General features: G+C 42.7%; 1 protein-coding gene across 10 annotated transcripts in view; it reads left to right on the top strand.

Moving 5' to 3' along the window:
- specc1la (sperm antigen with calponin homology and coiled-coil domains 1-like a) overlaps positions 1-5,664 on the top strand; it is a 388,745-nt gene extending 383,081 nt beyond the window's left edge. For all 10 annotated transcript variants that reach the window (XM_041202169.1, XM_041202167.1, XM_041202168.1 and 7 more), the window contains one exon: positions 1,122-5,664. In XM_041202169.1, coding sequence (XP_041058103.1) covers positions 1,122-1,211 — 90 coding nt within the window. In that variant the 3' untranslated portion in view covers positions 1,212-5,664. The remainder of the gene's footprint in view (positions 1-1,121) is intronic.
- The last annotated feature ends 20,497 nt before the right edge of the window (positions 5,665-26,161 follow it).

Raw genomic sequence — 26,161 nt, 5'->3', positions numbered from 1 at the left:
CTTAAATGAATAAAAAATCAGGGAAATGTACTGTTGCTCTGAATGGACAAACAAGATTAGTTGAATGGCCCCCCCTCAATGTGACCAGACCTGTGTACTGGCTGTTTTGAGCATTTCTGCTAGGACAATTGCAAAATTACCTGGGCTAGCAAAATAAGAAGTGAGGTCAGAGTATTGACTAATTTTCCATAATTTATGCTGCAGTTCTCGTTTTTGGAATTCAAACTGCAAGAACCTGTTCTCAGCCTCTGAATTTCACATCCTCAGTTGTTACACTAACCTGGACTAGAAATGCTCCTGGTGCAATATTAGCTGGTATAGCTATTGGTTACTCAGAACACTTGCCTTATGGGCATTAGGCACTTAAACATTCAAATTGGGATTGGGATCCAGTTTACCCATGTATGATGTGGATGGAGTTTGCACCACCCCTCTTCCACCTAACTGTTAGCAGCCTAACCAGTGGTCTTCATCGGGGACTGAGGCCACTCAGTAATGACAGCCACAACCTGAGATATATGTCCTCAGTGAGCTAGCAGCAACTCACTTTAGCTAAATGGGCTCTGTGATGAGCAAGGAACTTTGAAGTGTGATCATTGTTGAAATGTTAGAAAAGTGTCAGCTAATTTAGGCACAGCAAGATCCCTCATACCAATATGACCAATCTGTTTGTGCTGTTGGTTAAGAGATAGATATTAGCCAGAACACCTAGGAAAACTCACCTGCTCTGTGAGTAGTGCCATTGGATCTTTTACATTCACCTAAGAGGGAAAGCAAAACCTCAGTTTAATATCCCTCTGAATAGTGCAGCTGTCCCTCAGTACTGCATTTGGAGTGTCAGCCTGAAGCCTACGGAATGGAACTTGACACGAGTACCAGCACTGAGCCAAGGCTGATTATACACCATTACTGGTAGTGTTCAGTATAAGTACCCTTCTGGTATTTTCGTATCTGTGCTACCTGGGTTATCTTTGTTCATACCCTGTTTTCCTATTTCATAGATGTATAAAGCGCTATTGATGGAGAGAGTGCAGCAAAAGTGATGTTGGGGGAAACTTGAAATTGAATTCCCTCAAATAAATTCTCAATCTTATATATTTTTGTTGTGTCTCCCTCCCTAGGATATCAATGAGATGGTGAGCACAGAACGGCCAGATTGGCAGAGCCTGATGCAGTATGTAACCGCTATATACAAGTATTTTGAAACTTGACATCTCCCTCCTCCAACCAGTACAGAAAGTGTTTGCAGAGCAACATTCGGGAGGACATGCCAATGCTACCCTTCATGTTACAACCCAGTGCTGAATCACACTGCCTCACCCTAGCAACCCATGGGCCCCAGAATAGCATCACTTCGCAAAATCTCCTGTTTCAGTACTTCATCCGTCCAGTCAAGAAATGTGCACCTGAGTGATCTGAATGCTGTTCAAGCTCCGCTTGTAACTGCTACTACTGTATTCCTGCAATGTTGAACTGGTCAATGACATCTCCCAATTTCAGGGAAATTAAATATCAATCCAAGCTAATCTTCAAAGATTTTGTTCCACGCTTTGAAAAGACATATAATGCATATTTGAAAAAGTAAGGCACAATGTTTACAGCACTCATCCTGGTGTAGTCCACTCTCTAATTATATGGGAGGATCTACCAGTGTCAGTCTTTCAAAACAACTGTTTCCATTATCAACCTTCAGGTGATGGTAAAACCTCAAATGATGGCTGTGGGATTGCCAAAATAAACTGCATGGACTGGGGCTGTAGGACTGCATACAATACTTATCGCACTAGTATTTAACCCTGAGACTAGTTCCCTGGATAGTCCACTTGCTTTCTGCAATATCATTGATCATGGGTATAGAACAATTTGTCCAAAGGATCCAATGGTAAAATGAGTGGAGAATTTTTCCTTCCCAGGGTACTTGAGGTTGAATCCAACTAGACTGATGCAATGTGTGAAAAAGCAAATGCCCTTACCTACAACTGCCCCTATTTAGAATATTAACCAGTTACTAAGAATGATAACTTTTGTTTCTGTTCATAGGGTTATTTTTTTTAAAGTGAGTATTAATACCATGAGCAGCCTCTAGCTTTTGAAAATCTGTAAGAGCTGGATAGGGATTAACAATGGTAAAAGAGTCATTATACATGCTTCATTTTGAGCTGTACCTGTTAACACTGTGTCCTCACAATAGATCAGCTCCTACAGCTACTCAAAAGCAGCCCTTTAGTATGATCCATCAGCTCTCAGTTTGAAACGCAGTTACTTCTTTATGACAGTTTGATTTTTAAACTGTCCCATTGCTAACATTTACTTTTTTCAGGCTCTCAGAATCCATTCCTGGTAAGCACAAGTCAAAAGCACAAACTGCCCATAACTTGCTCACAAGGGCTGCTGTTGGAAAAGGAAAAACATCCCTTATGCAAGAAATATTCCTTCTGCAAGATCAGATCTGAGTCCATTTTCTGGAACAGTGTAAAGAACGATTCGCATTTCATGTAACCTGTGCAGTCTCTACTCAGGGAGTGTTTGATGAGACAGTGTGGAGGAAACTTTGCGCTATCTAACCTGTACTATTTAACACCTGGGAGTGTTTCATGGGATACAAGAACTGGATAGACCTTTACAGTATTTAGCATGTTCTACAAAGTCAGGAATTAATCAAGGAGTTAGAGGGACTTATACGTTGGGAAGAATCTTAAAGAATTTTAACTCTTAATTGCTCCTCTCAGTTTGAGTGCTGCTTTGTTACTGTTACAATGGGGTAGTTATAGTGATTGTAATACATTACAAATGCTGAAAATATACTGCTGGCTCATCAAAGAAGGAATGTTTTAGTTACTCACCTTCCATTCTAATGAAGGTACTTGGCTGAAAACTTTCCCTGTTATTTCAGATATTACTGTGTGCTTTCAGCATTTCCTCATTCTTTATTTGGATATTAATTATTCTGTAAGGAAACTGTCAAATAGCTCCATGTAACTGGTAGAGGCCTATCAGGGTCCTGTTCCTGATGAACCTCTACCAGACTGCCCCATGTAATTAGTAAGATGTTCTCATGGTTGAGTACATGTGGTCACTTTTATCCCTTCACATTAATGGTGAATGTTAGTATAGTTCCCTCTTACTATCATATTCAGTCACCCTTCCAGTTAGTGATGTTCTGTCTTCAGCATTCATAGAATAATAGAATGGTTACAGCACAGAAGGGAGCCATTCAGCCTGTCGAGCCCATGCTGAGTCTCTACAAGAGAGACTAAGCTAGTCCCACTGCCTTTGTCCCATAGCCCTGCTTATCCAGTTCCCTTTTGGAAACCTCAACTGAACCTGCCTCCACCGCATCCTCAGGCAGTGCATTCCAGATCCTAACCACTCTTATGTAAAAGAAAGTGTTTCCTCACATCGCCCTTGGTTCTTTTACCATTCACCTTAAATCTGTGCCCTCTCATTCTCAATCCTTCTGCCAGTAGAAACAGCTTCTCCCTATTTACCTTGGACCTGTCCTGATTTTGAACACCTGTATCAAATTTCCTCTCAACCTCTTCTTCTCCAAGGAAAACAGCCCCAGCTCCTCCCATCCATCCACAAAACTGAAGTCTGCCATTCCGGAAACCATTAATTAATAATACTTTAAAAATGTGGATGAGAAAAAAGTCACTAAGCATGTTTTTTACTTAGAAGTATTAAGCAGGCATAAAACTCATCATTGCTAGTGGCTCTCAGTGCTGTCCAATCTCTGCAGTAACAGAGACTGTGCTAACATTAATCATCTAGCTTCTAACTGCCTGAGTGATTTATTTTCAAATGGGGTTGATGCTGTTTATTATATGCACTGTTTTGCTGCTGGGTTTATATTATCGGCCTTCTAGATTCTGTGTTGGAGTGCACTGTATGCTTGATCTTTGAGGCACTATATAATGGTTTGACTGGCTATCACATCTCCATGCTACATTAAATGGCCTTGTACCATTGCAAGGTGCCTAAGCTAACACCATATCCTTTTCATTATCTTTGTTGCACCTTTAGTGTTTCTCAATTCAGATTATAATAAGTAACATGGTGTAAAACCTGAACTTCCAGCAATGTGTCCATCCTTTACGTATGTATTTTTTATGTTCACTGCGGCTGCTCTCAATCTAAAGCCATAATCTATGGTTTCCAATTGATACAGGTTCTATTTTATTGAATGTATAACAAAGAAGCTCTCTTCACTATTCACAGTCTTGGACATTATCTGTATTATTTGCATAGTATCAGTAGTGTGTGCCTCCTCAGCACTGCATGCTTAGTATAAAATCATGTATTTTGTTTCCATTCATTTGTTTCATATTTCTGTTAATGTTATCACAGTCGCCATTGAAATGTGATAGTATCCAGTGCAGACGTTCGATCCACTGTGTGACTCAGGCCGTTTCTGGATTCTGGCTGCACAAACTCATAATTATCCCTGGGAAGTGTATCATTAGGAGACCAGAGTATTCTACAGCTTGTGAGAAGAATGATGTGTGCAAAGGTCCAATTTTCTTTGCATTCAGTAATTAAAATGTTGTTTAGCTTTTAACATTCAGTTTGGTGTTGAGATTACATCCAATTCAAGCCGGAACAAGGAACCAAGCCACTTGCCCCCATCCCTCACGCCCAGCCCCAGCCCTGAACTACATTTTTCACGAGATGTCATGAACCAACCCTTTTGCTGAGCGTTTAATCTCACCCAAGTAATCGGAATATTGCAGCTGGTTCCATGTAGAAGCCTCAGAATGGTTGTCAAATTGAGGGACTTTTACCTTCAGTAGGTACAACTCCACCCACCATTGCATTTAAATTGAGTAAATGATAAACTCGATAAGTGGGGGTTAGCTTCCTGCTCTTCACATCAGTTGGGGCAACATGGAAGGCGTGGAACATGATTTCCTTTCTCACTGCTTCCTTCTGTCCTTTTTTGGTAATGATGAAGCCCACATTGGTGACAGTGGCTGTATGAGGCCATTATCTACTTCCTTCTCTCATCAGTGTGGTAATGTGCAATGTCTCTGTAGTTCAAGCAGCATGTCTGCCCTGTAAAGACATCAGTCATTTGTATTTTCTATACACTCCTTACCCCTGTAAGCTACGGATCAGATAATGGACACAAGCATTCACACTGCATGAAACCACTTATTTACTGGGCTATGGCCACTGGCTCCCAGCACAGCAACAGCAAAGATATGTGTCAGCAATTGGCAAGACTTTATATGCACACTTTGGTCCCCTCTCTACCTCCCTCTCTGCCTCTGTCTCACTGTCACTGTCTCTCACATATTCTGTCCCTCTAGCTCTCTTCCTTCAATCCTTTCTATTACCCCTCTCCTCCCTTTCCCCTCCTCCTCATTCCCCTCTCTCCCCCTCCCACTTTATATATTTCTCTCTCCATAACCACACCCTCCCCATCCCAAGACAGAATTGGAACACAGGTCCTGGTCTTCCTAGAACATGTTGAGGTCCTGGCCTTCCTAGAACATGTTGAGTGTAAGTTGCACGTTGGGACCACAGCTTCATAGAAACATAGTAAAGAGAAGCAGGAGTAGGCCATTCAACCCTTCGAGCCTGCTCTGCCATTCAATATGATCATAGCTGATCCTCTATCTCAACGCCATATTCCCGCTTTCTCTCCAAACCCCTTGATGCTCCTAATATCCAAAAATTTATCAATTTCTTTCTTGAATATACTCAGTGACCCGGCCTCCACGGCCTTCTGTGGTAGAAATTCCACAGGTTGACCGCCCTCTGAGTGAAGAAATGTTTCCTTATCTCAGTCCTAAATGACCTGCCCTGTATCCTGAGACTGTGGCCTCTGGTTCTAGACTCCCCAACCAGGGGAAACATCCTTCCTGCATCCAGTCCGTCAAGCCCTGTTACAATTTTAAATGTTTCAATCAGATCCCTTCTCATTCTTCTAAACTCTAGTGAATATAGGCCCAGTCAAACCAACCTCTCCTCATATAACAGTCCTACCATCCCCAGTATCAGTCTAGTGAACTTTCGCTACACTCCCTCCATGACAAGTATATCCTTTCTTAGGTAGGAAGATCAAGACTGCAAGCGATACTCCAGGTATGGTCTCACCAAGGCCTTGTATAACTGCAGTAAGACATTCCTGGTTCTGAACTCAAATCCTCTTGCAATGAAGATCAACATACTATTTGCCTTCCTAATTGCTGCCCCTGCCTATTTACTTTCATTGACTGGTATATAAGGACACCCAAATCCCTTTGTACATCCACGTTTCCCAATGTATCACCATTTAAATAATACTCTGCCTTTCTGTTCTTCACACTGAAGCATATAACTTCACATTTATCCACGTTATACTGCATCTGCCATGTGTTTGTCCACACACACAACTTGTCTAAATCGCCCTGAAGCCTCCTTGCATTATCCTCACAACCCCGCCCAGTTTTGTGTTGTCAGCAAACTTGGAAATATTGCATTTGGTTCCCTCATCCAATTCATTGATATATATTGTGAATAGCTGGGGCCCAAGTACTGATCCCTGCGGTACACCACTAGTCACTGCCTGCCACCCAGTAAAAGACCCATTTATTCCCACTCTCTATTTCTGGTCTGTCAACCAATTCTCAGTCCATGCCAGTATATTATCCCCAACCCCATGTGCTTTAATTTTGCCCACCAGCCTCTTATGTGGGACCTTATCAAAAGCCTTCTTGAAATCCAAATACAGCACATCCACTGGTTCTCCCTTGTCTATTCTACTAGTTACATCCTCAAAAAACTCCAGTAGATTAGTTAAGTATGATTTCCCTTTCATAAACCCATGCTGACTTTGTCAAATCCCATTAGTGCTTTCCAAGTGTTCTGTTACCACATCTTTTATAATAGACTCTAGCATTTTCCCCATTACTGATGTTAAGCTAACTGTTCTGCAATTCTGTTTTTTCTCTCCCTCTTTTTTTAAATAGGGGGGTTACATTTGCCACCCGCCAATCTGTAGGAACTGCTCCAGAGTCTATAGAATTTTGGAAGATGACCACCAATGTATCCAATATTTCCAGCGCCACTTCCTTTAGTACTCTGGGATGTAGATTATCAGGCCCTGGGGATTTTTCAGCCTTTAACCCCATTAATTTCTCTCGCACCATTTTTTTACTAATACTGATTTTCTTCAATTCCTCCCTCTCAATAGACTCTTGATTCCCTAACATTTCTGGGAAATTATTTGTGTCCTCTTTTGTGAAGACAGGACCAAAATATGTGTTCAATTCTTCTGCCATTTCTTTGTTCCCCATTATAATTTCCCTCCGTTGGGACCTAAGTTTGCTTTGCTAATTTTTTTCTCTTCACATATTTATAGAAGCTTTTACAGTCAGTTTTTATGTTCCTTGCAAGTTTACTCTCATACTCCATTTTCCCTTTTTGATTAATCTTTTTGTCCACTTTTGCTGAATTCTAAACTGCTCCCAATCCTCAGGCTTGCTGCTTTTGCTAGCAATTTTATATGTCTCCTCTTTGGATCTAATACTATCCCTAATTTCTTTTGTAAGCCATGGTTGAGCCACCTTTCCTGTTTCATTTTTGTGCCAGACAGGAATGAATAATTGTTGTAATTTATGCATACATTGCTTAAATATTAACCATTGCTTATCCATTGTCAACCCTTTTAGTAAGGTTCCCCAATCCATCATTGCCAACTCGCGCCTCATACCCTCCTAGTTCCCTTTATTTAGATTCAGGATCCTAGTTTCGGATTCAACTTCTTCACTCTCTATCCAAATGAACAATTCTATCAATTTATGGTCACTTTTCCCCAAGGGACACTGCACAACAAGACTGTTAATTAATCCTTTCTCAGACTAGGATAGCCTGGTCTCTAGTTGGTTCCTCAACGTATTGGTCTAAAAAACAATCACGTACACGCTCCAAGAAATCCTCCTCCGCAGTATTATTGTTAGGTTTGTCCAATCTATATGTAGATTAAAGTCACCCATGATTACAGTTGTATCCTTATTGCAAGCATCTCTAATTTCCTGCTTAATGTCTTCCCTTACATCTCCATTACTGTTTGGAGGCCTATAGACAACCCCCACCAACATTTTCTGCAACTTGATATTTCTTATCTCCACCCAGATTCCACATCATGATTTTCTGAGCCAATATCCTTCCTCACTCTTGTATTGATTTCCTTCTTTACTAACAATGCTACCCCACCTCCTTTCCCTATTTGTCTGTCCTTCCTGAATATTGAATACCCCTGGATGTTCAGTTCTCATCCTTGGTTACCCTGCAGCCATGTCTCCATAATTGCAACTATATCATAATTGTTTATATCTATTTGTGCTGTTAATTCATCTACCTTATTGCGATTTCTCCGCACATTAAGATACAATGCCTTTAGACTTGTCTTTTTACTTCATGAAATGAGTCCCCTCAGTCTCATGAGTCTCACTGGCAACAGGTTGTTATTCACTTGTGTTTGTGAGGGAGGTGGTCTCAGCTGAGCCAGCAAATGACCTTAGCAGTGTCAGATAGACAGATAGATAGTCAGATAAACATAGATAGACAGCACGAGCATTGCTGTTCTGGTGGTCAGTGACAGTGACCCTGGTAGTGATTGGGAAGCTGCAGTTTGTTTTATTTAAAGACTAGCAGTTTTGCCAAATCTTGCAATTTTGCCTTGGCGCTGGCATTGGCATGAGCATAAGGTTAATGAGTTCACTAACCTTCAACAGGGAGCTCCAGGACATGTTCCATTATTCATTTCCTGCGCTAAAGTGCCTAAACCTTGGTGCCTCTGCTCCCATGGCAGCATCTGCTCATCCACAATTCACTAATTCAGTAATAACTTGTGACTGAGGGCTGTAACTTCCTGTGTCAATCCCTCTCTCCACCACTTGATTCTTCCCCAAATGATTAGCCCTCTCCCAATGGAGTTCAGTGACTCTGCCTGCTCCCCGGCAGCTCCTGTGCTTGACCTTGCAATAGCTGACACTGACTGTTCCGGAATGCACGTAAGGACTGTGTGGAGAGGTCACTGGTTGCTGTCTAAGTCATGGTGAACTTTGGGTGGTTACTTTACAGAAAGGTGCCAGTAGTTTTATAGTAATTGCTGCCTCAGATAATAAATGTAATTGTTTGTAAAACTCTGTTTATTTCCACTGTTCCAATGCATACCCATCAACAGGATGCAGAAATCAAGCAGTGAATCATGCTGTCCCAATAAGATGCTTATATAACACACATTGAAAACTTAGTGATCTGGTTCCTGTAGCACAATCTCTAATATAGCTGTTTTCTCTGTTACCCAGTCCTCCCAAACATGAAGGAAAAAAATCCTCTTTTCCTGAGCGTTTTACTGCATTAAAACTGTGGGTCTGTGAGGAGGAATGTACATAGCGGTTCTGACAGTGGAAGAAGCAGATTAACGTGTGGGTCTGTGATTGTTTCTATCCCTTTTTAATTCTGCTATGTATTTTCTCTATTTTGTTTTAATTTCAAGTTCCCAGCCCTGGTTTCTCCTCAGCCACTGGGATATGGAGTATGGACGCTAATGAGTCACTCATTGAAGTCACAGGCTTTGCAAGTCTGTGTTCAGCATCATTGAAATGTTTGGTAACTTGTTTATTGGAGAATGTATTTATAATCTTGCATATCTTGCCTTCATTTGTTTTGCAAATATTCAATTAGTTTTTTTATGTAAGCATAAATTGGAGAACACTAAAACACCAATATAAAAGAATCAAGTATTACTGTTTGTTACTTACATCTGGGTTGTACATTTATACTTTACAGCTGCACCACCTCTCTATTTCCTCCCTATTATTTAACCAGAAACTTATTTTTAAACTACGCTGCTGTAGTTGCAAATCACACATTATTTCTCCTTTATAATCTTTGGTGTTTAATACTGTTATGATCTCGGTCGAGAATGGGAACTTTTTTTGAAACAGAAGAAATCCGAAATTCCAGTTATTTACTGTAATAATGAAGTACAAAGTTCCACGGCTTAAACCAAAAGAACTTTTACTCACTAGAGTCAAACAAAGCACATACCAAATACTATCTTAGATAACCAAGTATATTCTAAAACCCAGAATCAATGTAAGTTAAACATGAATTCATAGGCCAATTGAGTTCAATTATTAACTATAAATTGCACATTAAATGGCAGATCCAACTAAGACAGAATTGGTTCGGCAGTCCATGCAGCATATATGTCATCAATATCAGTCACAAAGCCCTTCAAAACTCTTCCTCACAATTTCAGCTCCTTTTTTTCTAGGGCCTGATCCTCGACTAACAGCAGTGTGGTGGAGGTGGTAGCATAGTAGTAAAGTCACCAGTAAACCAGAAACTCAGAATAATGCTCTGGAGACACAGGTTCAAATCCCACCATGATGTCAGGACTCACTGGGGATAGTGCGCTGTAATATCAAGCCCCACTGTTTCCTGAGCCACAACAAATGTGAAAACTTTGATCAAACCACCAGATTGCCCCAATTCTACCTAACTGTTTAATTTAGCTTAACAGAATACAAGCACCAGGTTTGCAAACTTAATAAGTAAATAACCATTCATTGAACAAAGTGTTTTTAATTAGTGGCAAAAGAAATATGAACTGCTAAGTTCTAACACTATAACTTAAGCTCTACCCTCTTAAACCCCTATACACACACATACAAGACAACAAAAACATGGATTTTAAGGGTGGGATAAATCAATAGCACCAGTTCTGGAGTACAGAATTTGATGGGCTGATTTTGATCAATGTCATAGAATCACACAGTGCAGAAGAGGCCCTTCGGCCCATCGAGTCTGCACCGACACGTGAGAGACCACTGACCTACCCACCTAATCTCATTTACCAGCACTTGGCCCATAGCCTTGAATGTTATGACTTGCCAAGTGCTCATCCAGGTACTTTTTAAAGGATGTGAGGCAACCCACCTCCACCAACCTCCCAGAACGTCACCACCCTCTGGGTAAAAAAGTTTTTTCTCACATCCCCCCCCTAAGCCTCCTGCCCCTCACCTTGAACTTATGTCCCCTTCTGACTGACCCTTCAACTAAGGGGAACAGCTGCTCCCTATCCACCCTGTCCATGCCCCTCAATCTTGTATACCTCGATCAGGTTGCCCTTCAGTCTTCTCTGCTCCAACGAAAACAACCCAACTCTATCCAACCTCTCTTCATAACTTAAATGTTTCATCCCAGGCAACATCCTGGTGCATCTCCTCTGCACCCCCTCCAGTGCAATCACATCCTTCCTATGATGTGGCAACCAGAACTGCACACACTACTCCAGCTGTGGCTTCACCAAGGTTCTATACAACTCCAACATGACCTCCCTACTTTTGTAATCTCTGCCTCGATTGTTAAAGGCAAGTGTCCCATATACCTTTTTCACCAACCCACTAACATGCCCCTCCACCTTTAGAGATCTATGGATACAAAAGCCAAGGTCCCTTTGTTCCTCACAACTTCCTAGCGTCATGCAATTCATTGAATACTTCCTTGTCAAATTATTCCTTCCAAAGTGTATCACCTCTCACTTTTCAGGGTTAAATTCCATCTGTCACTTATCTGCCCATTTGACCATCCTTATATCTTCCTGTAGCCCAAGACACTCAACCTCACTGTTAACCACCTGGCCAATCTTTGTGTCATCCGCAAACTTACCAATCCTAGCCCCCATATAGTCATCTATGTCATTTATATAAATGACAAATAATAGGGGACCGAGCACAGATCCCTGTGGTATGGCACTGGACACTGGCTTCCAGTCACTAAAGCATCCTTCTGTCATCACCCTCTGTCTCCTACAACTAAGCCAATTTTGAATTCACCTTATCAAATTACCCCGTATCCCATGCCTTCTTTATAAGTCTCCCATTTGGGACCTTGTCAAAGGCTTTGCTGAAATCCATATAAACTACATCAACTGCACTACCCTCATCTACACACCTGGTCACCACCTCAAAAATTCAATCAACTTTGTTAGGCATGACCTCCCTCTGACAAAGCCATGCTGACTATCCCTGATCAAACCTTGCCTCTCCAAGTGGAGATGGATTCTCTACTTCAGAATTTTCTCCAATTGTTTTCCGACCACTGACGTGAGATTCACTGGCCTGTGTTGGCAGAGAGTGGAATTTAGTAAAATGAGGCAGGATCTGGCCAAGGTAGACTGGGAACAGTTACTTGTGGGGAAATCTTACAGAGGAACAGTGGGGGGTGTTCAAAAAGGAAATGGTGGGGGTACAGGCTCAACATGTTCCCTCTAGGGTGATAGGAAGGAGTAACAAGCCCGGAGAACCATGGATGACCAGAGATATTCAGGTTACGATGAGTAGGAAAAGAGAGGCTTTTAGGAGGTACAGAGGAAGCAAATCAGTGAGGCATTAGTGGAGTACAGACAGTGCAGGGTGGAGCTGAAGAAAGCAATTAGAGCAAAGAGGGGATATGAGAAAGCTCTGGCTGGTAAAAGTAGGGAAAATCCCAAGTTATTCTATAAGTATATCAATGGGAAGAGGATAACCAGGGAATGAGTAGGACCCATAAGGGACCAAGGGGGCAATCTATGGGTGGAGCCAGATGACATCGTTAGAGTGTTGAATGATACTTCACATCTGTCTTCACCCAAGAGAATGAGGATGAAGGTATGGAACTCAGGGACAGAGACTGCGTGGTTCTTAAGCAAATTGATATAGGGAGTGACAAGTTATTGGAGGTGTTGGCAGGCTTAAAAGTGGACAAATCTCCAGGTTTAGATGATTTGTGTCCCAGATTGCTGAGAGAGGCAAGGGAGGAAATTGCAGGGGCTCTGACCCAAATTTTTAATTCCTCTCTGGCCACGGGGGAGGTGCCAGAGGACTGGAGAACAGCTAATGTGGTTCAAATCAAAAACAGAAATACCTGGAAAAACTCAGCAGGTCTGGCAGCATCAGCGGAGAAGAGCAAAGTTGACGTTTCGATTCCTCATGACCCTTCAACAGAACTAAGTAGAAATAGACAAGGGGTGAAATATAAGCTGGTTTAAGGGGGGGAGAGAAGGGAGGGGGTGTTGTTGGGACAAGCAAGCAGTGATAGGAGGAGATAACCAAAAGATGTAACAGACAAAAGAACAAAGAGGTGTTGAAGGTGGTGATATTATCTAAAAGAATGTTCTAATTAAAATTGGAGAGCAGGACAAGCAAGGTAGCTCTAGTGGGGATGGGGTGAAATAAACCATGGGTGGAATACATTTAAAAATAATGGAAATAGGTGGGAAAAGTAAAATCTATATAAATTATTGGAAAAAAACAAAAAGGAGGGGGAAGAAACGGAAAGGAGGTGGGGATGGAGGAGGGAGTTCAAGATCTAAAGTTGTTGAACTCAATATTCAGTCCGGAAGGCTGTAAAGTGCCTAGTCGGAAGATGAGGTGCTGTTCCTCCAGTTTGCATTGAGCTTCACTGGAACAATGCAGCAAGCCAAGGACAGACATGTGGGCAAGAGAGCAGGGTGGCGTGTTAAGATGGCAAGCGACAGGGAGGTCTGGGTAATGCTTGCGGACAGACTGAAGGTGTTCTGCAAAGCTAATGTGATTCCACTATTTAAGAAGGGTTGTAGAGATAAGCCAGGGAATGACAAGTCAGTGAGTCTCACATCAGTGGTATTGAAACTATTGGAGAAAGTTCTGAAGGAGAGTATCTATCTCCACTTGGAGAGGCAAGGTTTGATCAGGGATAGTCAGCATAGCTCTGTCAGAGGGAGGTCATGCCTAACAAATTTGATTGAATTTTTTGAGGAGGTGACCAGGTGTGTAGATGAGTGTAGTGCAGTTGATGTAGTTTATATGGATTTCAGCAAAGCCTTTGACAAGATCCCACATGGGACACTTATAAAGAAGGCAAAGGTACATGATAAGGTTGATTCAAAATTGGCTTAGTTGTAGGAGGCAGAGGGTGATGACAAAAGGATGCTTTAGTGACTGGAAGCCAGTGGCATACCACAGGGATCTGTGCTCATTTATATAAATGACATAGATGACTATGTGGGGGGAAGGATTAGTAAGTTTGTGGATGACACAAAGATTGGCCAGGTGGTTAACAGTGAGGTTGAGTGTCTTGGGCTACAGGAAGATATAGACGGGATGGTCAAATGGGCAGGTAAGTGGCAGATGGAATTTAACCCTGAAAAGTGAGAGGTGATACACTTTGGAAGGGGTAATTTGACAAGGAAGTATTCAATGACCGGCATGGCACTGGGAAGTTCTGAGGAACAAAGGGACCTTGGCGTGCGTGTCCATAGATTTCTGAAGGCGAAGAGGCACGTTAGTGGGGTGGTGAAAAAGGCATATGGGACACTTGCCTTTAACAATCGAGGCATAGATTACAAAAGTAGGGAGGTCATGTTGGAGTTGTATGGAACCTTAGTGAGGCCACAGCTGGAGTAGTGTGTGCAGTTCTGGTTGCCACATTATAGGAAGGATGTGATTGCACTGGAGGGGGTGCAGAGGAGATTCACCAGGATGTTGCCTGGGATGAAACATTTAAGTTATGAAGAGAGGTTGGGTAGACTTAGGTTGTTTTCGTTGGAGCAGAGAAGACTGAGGGACAACCTGATTGAGGTATACAAGATTATGAGGGGCATGGACACGGTGGATAGGGAGCAGCTGTTCCCCTTAGTTGAAGGGTCAGTCAGAAGGGGACATAAGTTCAAGGGGAGGGGCAGGAGGTTTAGGGCGGGGTGTGAGGAAAAACCTTTTTACCCTGAGGGTGGTGACAGACTGGAATGCACTGCCTGGGAGGGTGGTGGAGGTGGGTTGCCTCACATCCTTTAAAAAGTACCTGGATGAGCACTTGGCACATCATAACATTCAAGGCTATGGGCCAAGTACTGGTAAATGGGATTAGGTAGGTCAGGTGATTCTCACATGTCAGTACAGACTCGATCGGCCGAAGGGCCTCTTTTGCTCTGTGATTCTGTAGTTCCCTGGCTTTTCTCTATAACCCTTCTTAAATAGCGGAACCACTCGTCTTCCAAATTCCTTTCAGTTCTTTGTTGATGACATATGGTGGTCTTCCAGTACTTTCAGTCTGTAGTTCACTGGTTGAAAATTTGCTTTTCAATGTCTCTAATGCTGATTTTCCCATTTTTCTTTTTTACAGGGGTTTCCCGCAGAGAGAGAGCAGGTTTTCGAGATATGAGGAAGAGAGATTTTATATGTTTTCTCTTTGCAGGCCAGGAGCTTTCTGGTGCAATGCTACCACACAAACCCTAGTCACCCAGTCAGGAGCCAATTAAAATGCTGTTGTCTGGCAGCTCCCTTAGTCCAGGACTCTTTTCTGGCACCATCCTGTCTTTCATGGAGCACTCTGTCCAGGACTGCAACATCGTATATATCTCTCATCCTGTTCCAGTGGACCTATCCTTCAACCTGCAGCCATTGCAATCCCAATCCACAGTCCAACAGAAAATAATAAGATACATTCCTTATAATGGGAACTGGTGGAATTTAAATTCACTTAGTGAACCTGGAATTAGAAACTGGCCTTGGCAATAGTGACCATGAAACCACTGTTGATTGTTGTAAAAACCCATCTGGTTTACTAATGTCCTTTAGGGAAGGAAATCTGCCACCCCTATGTGACTCCAGATCCACAGCAATATGGTTGACCATTCAATACCCTTTGAAATGGCCTAGCAAGACACTCAGTTGTACCAAACCACTAAAAAGTCGACAAAAAGGAATGAAACCGGACAATCACCTGATATTGACCGAGGCACCAGAAACAACAGCAGCCAACCTAGCCCTGGTGACCCTGCACATTCCTTCTTACTAAGATCTGGGGGCTCGTGCCAAAATTAGGGGAGCTGTCTCACAGATGAGTCAAGCAACAGCCCGACACAGCCACCCTCACGGAATCATATCTTCCAAGCAATGCCCCAGACTCCACCATCACCTGTCCCACCCACAGGCCAGACCCAGCAGAGGTGGCAGCACAGTGGTATACAGTCAGGAGGGAGTTGCCCTGGGAGTTCTCCACACCAGCTCTGGACCCCATGAAATTTCAAGGCTTCAGGTCAAACATGGGCACAGGACCTCCTGCTGATTACCATGTGCTGCCCTCCTCAGCTGATGAATCAGTGCTCCATGTCAAACACCACTTGGAGGAAGCACTGAGGGTGGAAAGTACAGAATGTATTCTGGGTGGGGGACTTCAATGTCCATCACCAAGAGTGGCTAAGTAGCACCACTAGTGACCAAGCTGGCCGAGTCCTAAATGACATAGCTGCTAGACTGGGTCTGCAGCAGGTGGTGAAGGAACTAACAAGAGGGAAAATCCTACTTGACCTCACTCTCACCAACCTGCTCGTTGCAGATGCATTTGCCCAGGGTAGCATTGGTAGGAGTGACCACTTTTAAAGATGAAGTCCTGACTCCACATTGAGGATACCCTCCATTGTGTTGTGTGGCCACCGTGCTAAATGGGATAGACTTAGAGCAGATCTAGCAACTCAAAACTGGAGATTTATGAGGTGCTTTGGGCCATCAGCAGCAATAGAATTGTATTCAACCACAATCTGTAACCTCATGACCTGGCATATCCCTCACTCTACCATTACCATTAAGCCAGCGATCAACTCTGGTTCAATGAAGAGTGCAGGAGGGCATGCCAGGAGCAGCACCAGGCATATCTAAAAATGAGGTGTGAACCTGGTGAAGCTATAACACAGGACTGGCTACTTGTGTGCCAAACAGCATAAACAGCATGCAATAGACAGAGCTAAGTGATACCACAACCAATGGATCGGATCTAATCTCCGCAGTCCTGCCACATCCAGTCGTGAATGGTGGTGGACAATTAAGCAATTCACTGGAGGAGGAGACTGAAGAATTTGCAACAATCTTCAGCCAGAAGTGCTGAGTGGATGATCCATCTCAGCCTCCTCCAGAAGTCCCCAGCAAAGCACAGATGCCAGTCTTCAGCCAACTCAATTCACCCCATGTGATATCAAGAAACAGATTACGGCACTAGATGCTGCAAAGGTTATGGGCCCTGACAATACTCCAGCAATAGTACTGAAGACTTGTGCTCCAGAACTTGTCGCGCCCCTAGCCAAGCTGTTCCAGTACAGCTACAACACCGGCATCAAGTGGCAATGTGGAAAATTGCCCAGGTACATCCTGTACACAAAAAGCAGGACAAATCCAACCCAGCCAATTACCGCCCCACCAGTCTCCTCTTCATCATCAGTAAAGTAATGGTAGGGGTCATCAACAGTGCTATCAAGCGGCACTTGCTTAGCAATAACCTGCTCACTAACGCCCAGTTTGGGTTCCGTCAGGGCCACCCAGCTCCTGATCTCATTACAGCCTTGGTTCAAATATGGAAAAAGCTGAACTGCTGAGGTGAGGTGAGAGTGACTGCCCTTGACATCAAGGCAGCATTTGACCGAGTGTAGCATCAAGGACCCCTGGCAAAACTAGACTCAATGGGAATCAGGGGGAAAATTCTACTGATTGGAGTCATACCTAGCACAAAGGAAGATGGTTGTGGTTGTTGGAGGTTAATCTTCTCAGTCCCAGGACATCACTGTAGGAGTCCCTCAGGGTAGTGTCCTCGGCCCAACCATCTTCAGCTGCTTCATCAATTACTTTCCTTCCATCGTAAGTCAGAAGTGGGGATATTCACTGATGATTGCACAATGTTCAGCACCATTCGCGACTCCTCAGATACTGAAGCAGTCCGTACTCATATGCAGCAAGACTGGGACAACATTCAGTATTGGGCTGCTAAGTAGCAAGTAACATTCATACCACACAAAGGACAGGCAATGACCATCTCCAGTGAGTGAGAATCTAACTTATCTCTCTTCGATATTCAATGGCATTACCATCAGTGAATCCCCCACTTTCAACATCCTGGGGCTTACCATTGTTATGTTCCTTGGCCATAAATTGTTGGTGAGATCCACAGAGTGGCAAGCTATGACTTGTGGGATACCACAAGGATCAGTGCTTGGGCTATAGCTGTTCACAATCTATATCAATGATGTGGTTTGGATGTGGGGACAAAATTTGCTGATGACACAAAACCAGATGGGAATGAATAAAACCTACCTGAGTTCCATGGACACGGCCTTCACCAAAAATGGCAGACGTCTGCAGAACTGTCTCAACTTGGCTTACGATGGTCTGGATCGTGTAAATCCACCAATGTTATCTTCAAGTAACAGAAACAGCTGCAGCAACCTTATCTTTGCTTATTCTCAGCTCCTGGGTCTATCCTCTGTCACCTTCAGCCTGCCTGTACTGCACCACTGGAATCATCATCTACTGAGCTCTGATGACTCTGTCTCCTTAAGTTTTAACTGGAAGTTTTGGTTTCCAATCTCAATTTCAGTCTTAATTTCCTTAGGTAGAGGTAGAGTTAGTTCCCCTTTGGGTCTGTATCAAAAAATACAAGCTTTGAAACCAGAGATTCCATCATAATACCAGGAATGTTTTGCATTACAACAGTCAAACTTTGTTTTATTTACGTCTCCTCCCATGTATTTTTCCTAAAGGCATTCCGACCCTCATACCTTGATTAACCTGCCAATTGTTCAGTGGCAGTAATGAGTCATACTGCAGGGCTGCAGTGAAAGGGAGCAGAGATGAAGGTTTCTACAAACATGCCAGAAATGCAAAGTGGCAACACAAAGGCCAAATCTCCTCTAAACACGCCGAGATCATCAGTCATTAGACAAAATGCAGCCCAACATTACAAACCTGCACGAAGCATTCTGGGCCCATTCCCAGATTTGCGAGTGAAAGGTGAGATTGGGCAGAGTCTCACTCACTGACAAATTCAGCCTGGATCCTGATCTATTCCAATACTTCCACCTGGATATCCCAAGCCTGCAACAAGTGTGACTTCTGCTGCTCATGTTCACAGAAGGACAGCTCTGGGACAATTCCAAATCTTGGCACAACTCCCTAGATGTTAGTGAGGTGGACTTTGCAGAGTTGACTGGGCAGGGTGCGGTGATGTAGTATCCAGTGTCTATGCCATGTGGTTTGTCTTGTTTTGTTCTTAATCAATTTTCCTGTTGTTATTGATACAACTGAGTGACTTACTCGACCATTTCAGAGGGCAGTTAACAGTCAACCGCATTGCTGTGGGTCTGGAGTCACATGTAGGCCAGACCAGATGGGGACAGCAGATTTCCTTCCCTTAAAGACATTAGTGAACCCCATGGGTTTTTACAACAACCTGGCAGTTTCATGGTTACTATCACTGAGACTAGCTTTATATTCCTAATCTATTTAATTGGTTGAATTTAAATTACCCAGCTGTGGGATTTGAATTCATATTGCTGGATCATTAGTCCAGGCCTCTGGATTACTAGGTCAGTAACATTACAGCTATTCTACAATTCCCCCCCATAACTACGAAATATAAAAATAGATGTATATAACACTGTGAAACGTAACTATAGACGTGTATGTTATGTGGAGACAGCGATTTGTTTTGGGTGGATGGGTTGGTGTTACTGACACTGCTGTTGAGCACTGTTCAGGAGCAGCTTTCCTCGTGACAAGTCTATAGTAGCCAACAGCTGCTGAGTCACCCTGATTCAGGCCTGAGGAACTGACTGCAATGTCTGGGGTCAAATCCTTTTATTTAGTACCTCATGCACTCAAAAGTGAAAATTGTTTTACTTCTGATGGGATTTTCTGCTGCTCATGCCTGACAGTCCCCTCTTTTAAACATTTAGTCTGGTTGTTACAAACTACCCTCAGTCAGGGGGCAAAGAGAAAATGACAACTCCCTTGATGCATTTCTGCCTTTCAGAATTTTACCAGTGTCTGAAATCCACAACATTCATTTATCCCTCCCCAACTCATTGCTAAAAAGGGTTATCTCATCGCTGTTTGTTGCAGTTTGTTGCCTACACATTGGTTGCTGTGTTAACGGTGCTGTATAAATCCAAGCTTTTCTTACTTGAAAAATATTTGTTTCTTCCGTGGCCATGAATGAAGTTAAACATTTTGAATAGTAGCCAGTAATAAATCAAAGCGCTGATATTCAGTGAGCCAGCGTAGGTCTGTATTGAACCAGAGCAGCTGGTAATTATGACCATGAGCTCACAGCTCAGTCTTACTGCTTCCTGCAGAAACCAACTGTATAAAATAATGAAGTAGTGAATCCAAAGGACCTTGCATGAAGGGTCATTAATGCACTGTAATTTGTATCTTGGTGAAAATGGGAAGTAAGCTGTGATATTTTGGTTCTGCAGCAGAAAGAGTAGAGGATGATGTTCTTACCCCTCACAGCAGTGCAAATCCAGCTCATTAATAAAACAGTCATTGTCAATATGGACTGCTCTGGCCCTCACACTGTTTGACGTGGCATGTTCAGCATCTTGAGGGTTTAGCACAACTCCCATCTTTCCTCTACATTGGAGAGACAAAACGCAGACTGGGTGACCGCTTTGCAGAACACCTTTGGTCTGTCCACAAGCATGACCCAGACCTCCCTGTCGCTTGCCATTTCAACACTCCACTCTGCTGTCATGCCCACATGTCCGTCCTTGGTCTGCTGCAATGTTCCAGTGAAGCTCAGTGCAAACTGGAGGAACAGCACCTCTTCCGACTAGGCACTTTACAGCCTTCCAGGCTTAACATTGAGTTCAACAACTTCAGATCATGAACTCTCTCCTCCATCCCCACCCCCTTTCTGATCTCCCTTTTTCCAATTATTCATAATTTTTTAAATATATGTTTCTTTTCCCACCTATTTTTAAATTTATTTTGATCTATCGTTTTATCTCCTTTAGCCCATTTCGATCCCTTCCCCCCACCCCACCCCCACTTGCTCGTCCTGCTTTCTACCCTTAATGTCATCATTAGCACATCCTTTAGCTAATATCACCCCTTTGTTCTTTTGTCTATGACATCTTTGGCAATCTCTTCTTTGCCTCCACCTATCACTGGCCCTCTATCCAGCTCTACCTGTCCCACCCCCTCTACCAGCTTATATTTCACCTCATTTCTCTATTTCCTTAGTTCTGATGAAGAGTCGTACAGATTTGAAACGTCAACTGTATTCCTCTCCACAGATACTGTCAGACCTGCTGAGTTTTTCCAGCTATTTTTGTTTTTGTTCCCATCTTTAAACTGTTATTTGAAAATTCTACGATTAGAAGTTTTAAAAAAAGTTGTTTGGTAGTACAGAACTTCCAGCAATAATAAAAAATAGTATATTTTGCACAAAGGGTATTTTTTTCATAAAGCGGGGTGAAATTGTTCTCCAGTAGTGTAACAGATCAACAGAGAATCTGTGCCCAATTTGTACCCCCTCTCTCGCCGTTTGACTTTCTTTTCTGTTGACGTCAAAGCCAACTGGCAATTAGCCCAATGCTTTTACTGTGGACAGAATCTCCTGTCCATTGAACTGGGAAAAGACAAGGAGGAACTTGCATTAATATTGCACTTTCAAACCTCAGAATATGTCAAAGTGCTTTAAAATAAATAAAGCATTATAAAAGTCTAGTTACTGTTATAGGAAACACAGCAGCCAAGCCAGATCCCACAAGCTGCAATGTAACAGTGACAGTGAGCTGTCCATTGAAGTGTCCAAAAGAAACAATCATTTGTGGCAACTAGTGATAGGCACCCTTATCAATAATGTCCACATCCTGAGAATTAACCTATCAAAAAAGTTCCATCTCCCAACGTGCTGATGAACAATTTTAAGGGGTAGCTGGAGGGTGTTTGATTCTCTGGGAATCCTTAAGTTAAAGATACTGCTTCAACACAAGCTGATATTGTAGCTTTCCCAGAACTTCAGGTCATTGCTCGAATGTGGAAAATTGGTGTGATCACAGAATCTGAGTGTGCAAAATTTCCTACTTTGTGATAAAGCTTGCTGCAAGTCAACTTGGACCTGGTGTCAGAGGCTCTGTAACAGCTGTGCAATGAAGAAGAGCAGTGAAAACTGTTTCCTCTGATGTGCTGAAATGTCTGAATACTAATGATACTGATGAGTACAAATATTATACCCCTGATGTTTCTGCATTTGATGTCCCCACACCTGAGTATTCCGGGAAATCTCAAAGGAATTTCATTCCTTGACAAATTGACACTGTTTCAGGTACAGAAGTGAGTAACAGTATTGGGAAGAGGCTTGTAAACCAAGATGGTCTAACACATGAATCGTGTCATCCATAGAAGTTAATGTCAGCAGCAAAATGCAACTAAATATGAATTAATTTTTGGTACAAACTCTTAAACTTAGTATCAAGTTTTTCTCAGAAAACCAGCTTTAGATAGCTGAGTTCAGGAGGGTAGTCCTGTGTCACACAACTCTCTATATTGGGTACAGTGGATGTGAGGAAAACTCGTATCTTGAATCAGATCCCTTGATTGATTGATGGTGGGGGGAACGGGGAGGCAGTGGTGGGGATGGTGGAGGTGGTTGTTTGGAGGGCAGGTGGGGGGATGGGGCTAAGACACCTCACAGCTTCATCTGCTGCAATACCGTTAACTAAGGTGAAATAGGCAGAGACCAGTGTAACAGGCAGGTCCTGACCCAGAGGATGTCACTGAACAAGCCATAACCTGGGACACCAGACATTATTCCAGGAGACATTCAGCTCAGTGTTCATGCTGCCCTGCTAATGAACACTACTGTCTACATGGCACTGAATTTCTCCAAGTACTTTCTATATCACTTCCCTCTGCATTTCCTTGTGGTCCAGCAATACCCACCTGTTACTGAGCATCTTAAAGATGTCTGGAAAAACTCAGCAGTTCTGTTGAAGAGTCACACAGACTCAAAACGTTAACTGTGTTCCTCTCCGCAGATGCTGTCAGACCTGCTGAGTTTTTCCAGCTATTTTTGTTTTTGTTTTGGATTTCCAGCATCCACAGTTTTTTGCTTTTATCTTTTTGCTTTTATCTTTCCGATGTAATGTTAAACCAAGAGCCCATCTGTCCCTCTCTACTTAATGTAAAAGATCCCATGGCACTATTTTGAAGAAAAGCAGGGGAGTTCTCCCTGATGTCTTGGTCAATATTTATCCCTCAATCAACATCACAAAAACAAATGATCATGTCACTATTACATTGCAGCTTGTGGGATCCTGCTGTGTATAAATTGGCTACTGTGTTTCCTACATTACAATAGTGACTAGACTTTGATAATACTTTACTGATTATAAAGCACTTTGACATTTTCTGAGGTTTGAAAGTGCAATATTAATGTAAGTTCCTCTCTTGTCTTTTCCCTACATTATATTCTCTGGCACTTCCAGTTTATTGACCTGCTCTGTGCGAGGGCTTCACTGACATTGCTGTCTTTTCCCATAGACAGGTGAATCGTGTGAGATTTCTAACCCTTAACCTGTGACCTCTAACCCCTTCGTTATAATATTTAACCTTCTAACTGGTAACATTTAACCCTTAATCCGATGGATTAGCTGTTGGGTATCAGTGGGAATTGTTGGCCAGACTTGTAAACTTCCATTACAGTGACACACAAGCACCAGGCATCTAGAGTGTGTTTGTTGTATGTAACCCCTTCAATATTTCAGCAAGGGAGCAGTTTCAGGTGTAAGTTGCAGCTGATATTTGTGCTCTGTTGGAGTACAAGTATAATAAACATTAAAGAACTGGAAGTTTAAAAGAAGATGAAGATGATGATTTGATGAACCTTTTGGTGGCGTTACAGTAAGGTAAAACCAGGTGAAGAGATAAAAATTGTTGGCATGCTCCTTGGTTTAGGAACCTTCTGGGAAGCCTCAGATTGGCAGCTTTTGTCAAATCTGTGATCCTCTATTTGTTGATATCAAGAAATGGTCAAGCACACTTGATACAGCAAAGGCTACAGACTCCAGCAATACCCTGGCTGCTCTACTGAAGCTGTGCTCCATAACTTGCCGCACCCCGAGCCAAGCTGTTCCAGTGTAGCTACAACACTGACATCTACCTGGCAATATGGAAAATTGCCCAGGTATGTCCTGTACACAAAAAGCAGGACAAATCCAACCCAGCCAATTACCGTCCCATCAGTCTACTCTCGATCATCAGTAAAGTAATGGAAGGGGCATCAACAGTGCTATCAAGTGGCACTTTCTCAGCAATAACCTGCTCCCTGACAGCCAGTTTGGTTTCCCACCAGGGCCACTCTGACTTCATTACCACACGGACAAAAGAGATGAACTCCCAAGGTGAGATGAGAGTGACTGCCCTTGACATCAAGGCAGCATTTGACTGAGTGTGGCATCAAGGAGCCCTAGCAAAACTGGAGCCAGTGGGAATCAGGGGGAAAACTCTCCACAGGTTGGAGTCATACCCAGCACAAAGGAAGATGCTTATGGTTGTTGTAGGTCAGTCATCTCAGTTGCAGGACACCACTGCAGGAGTTCCTCAAAGTAGTGTCTTAGACCCAACCATCTTCAGTTGTCAGAGTGTTCTATGATTTTGACTCAGTGACAGTGAAGGAATGGTGACATAGTTCAAAGTCAGGATGGTGTGCAAATTTGCAGATGGCGGTGTTCCCATGCGTCTGCTGCATTCTCTCTCTTCAGGTGCCATGCTCTCAGGGCTTTGGAGACCATGGACCTCCATGTTAATCTTACTTCAGAGGCATGGATCATCTTTGGTACAATCATCCTGTTTCTGAGGCTCTTTAATAAGATCACTCTTTGTCTAACTCGATCTCTTTTACCATAGGTCTTTCCCATCAGCATCAGATTTTTAAAATCATGATTTCTTATAATATGACCAAGAAAATCCAATCATTTCTTCCTGATCTTGGTCAGCAGAATTGTTTGGTCTCAGATTTTATTTGCACCTCTTCGTTGGCCGTGTGACTTGTCCAAGATATCTTCATTATTCATCCACAAACCACAACTCTGCAGCCTTCTTCTCTGCATTGCTTCACTGATCATCCAACACTCGCTTCTGTGTGTCAACATTGGTGTGAAGTAGAATTCCAGGATTCATAGCTCTGTTTTCATAGCTAATTTGAGTTAATCTGCTGCATTATCCAAATTAAATTGCATCTGCCATATGTCTAACCATTTCATTACTCTGTCTATGCATCCCTGACATCTGTTACATTCTCTTATTTACTAATTTGCCAAGTTTTGAACCATTCACAAACTTTGAAATTGGAATCTCTATGACCCTAGCATGTGAAAAGCGGCAGGTCCTAAGGCACGGATTAATCAAGACAAACCAGCATGGATTTGTTAAGGGAAGGTGAGCCTGTCTAACATGATTGAAATTTTTGAGGAGACAATGAGGAGGGTTGATGAGGATGGCCTATTTGATGTTGCCTGTATAGATTCTAACATGGCTTTTGATAAGGCTCCACATGGTAGATGGTCAGAAAAGAAAAAGCCTGTGGGATCCAAGGCAAAATGACAAGTTCAGATCCAAAATTGGCTCAGAGACAGAAAGCATAGAATAAGGGTCATTGGATGTTTTTGTGACTGGAAGGCTGTTCCCAATGAGGTTCCTCAGGGCTCAGTATTAGGTCACTTGCTTTTTGTGATATATATCAATGATTTGGACTTGAACATAGGGGATTTAATTAAGAAGTTTGTGAACGATACAAAAATTGGCCGTGTGGTTGATAATGAAGAAGAAAGCCGTAGATTGCAGGAAGATATCAATGGACTAGTCAGTTAGGCAGATCGATGGCAAATGGAAATCAATTCAGAGAAGTGTGAGGTCATGTGTTTGTGGAGGACAGTTCCGTCTGCGACACCCTTGTCCACTTCTCTATCATCCCAATATCCCTCCCCTTCTCACAGCCAGTTTCATACAAATACAGGAGATGCAACACCTGCCTTTTTACCTAAAATTTAAAAAAGCAGAAAATGCTGGAAAAACTCACATCCATTCTGATGAAAGTTCGCTGACCTGAAGTGTTAACTCTGTTTGTCTCGCTCAAATACTGTCAGACCTGCTGAGTATTTCTAGCATCTTCTAGATCTAATAATGACCCCTGGGGGACCCCACTCCATGCTCTCTCCAGTCAAAAAAAATCCATTCACCACTACTCTCTACCCCCTATCCCTGAGCCAATAATGTAGCCAAGTTACCACTAACCCTTTCCATGTGCTTCAATTTTTGATTAAATTGGCAGTAATATGCAATAGATTATCAAATACCATTTGAAAAACCATATA

The sequence above is a fragment of the Carcharodon carcharias genome, chromosome 13 (assembly GCF_017639515.1).
Source record: "Carcharodon carcharias isolate sCarCar2 chromosome 13, sCarCar2.pri, whole genome shotgun sequence".
NCBI classification, from domain to species: Eukaryota; Metazoa; Chordata; class Chondrichthyes; order Lamniformes; family Lamnidae; genus Carcharodon; species Carcharodon carcharias.
This window is presented reverse-complemented; position numbering and strand designations above follow the sequence as displayed.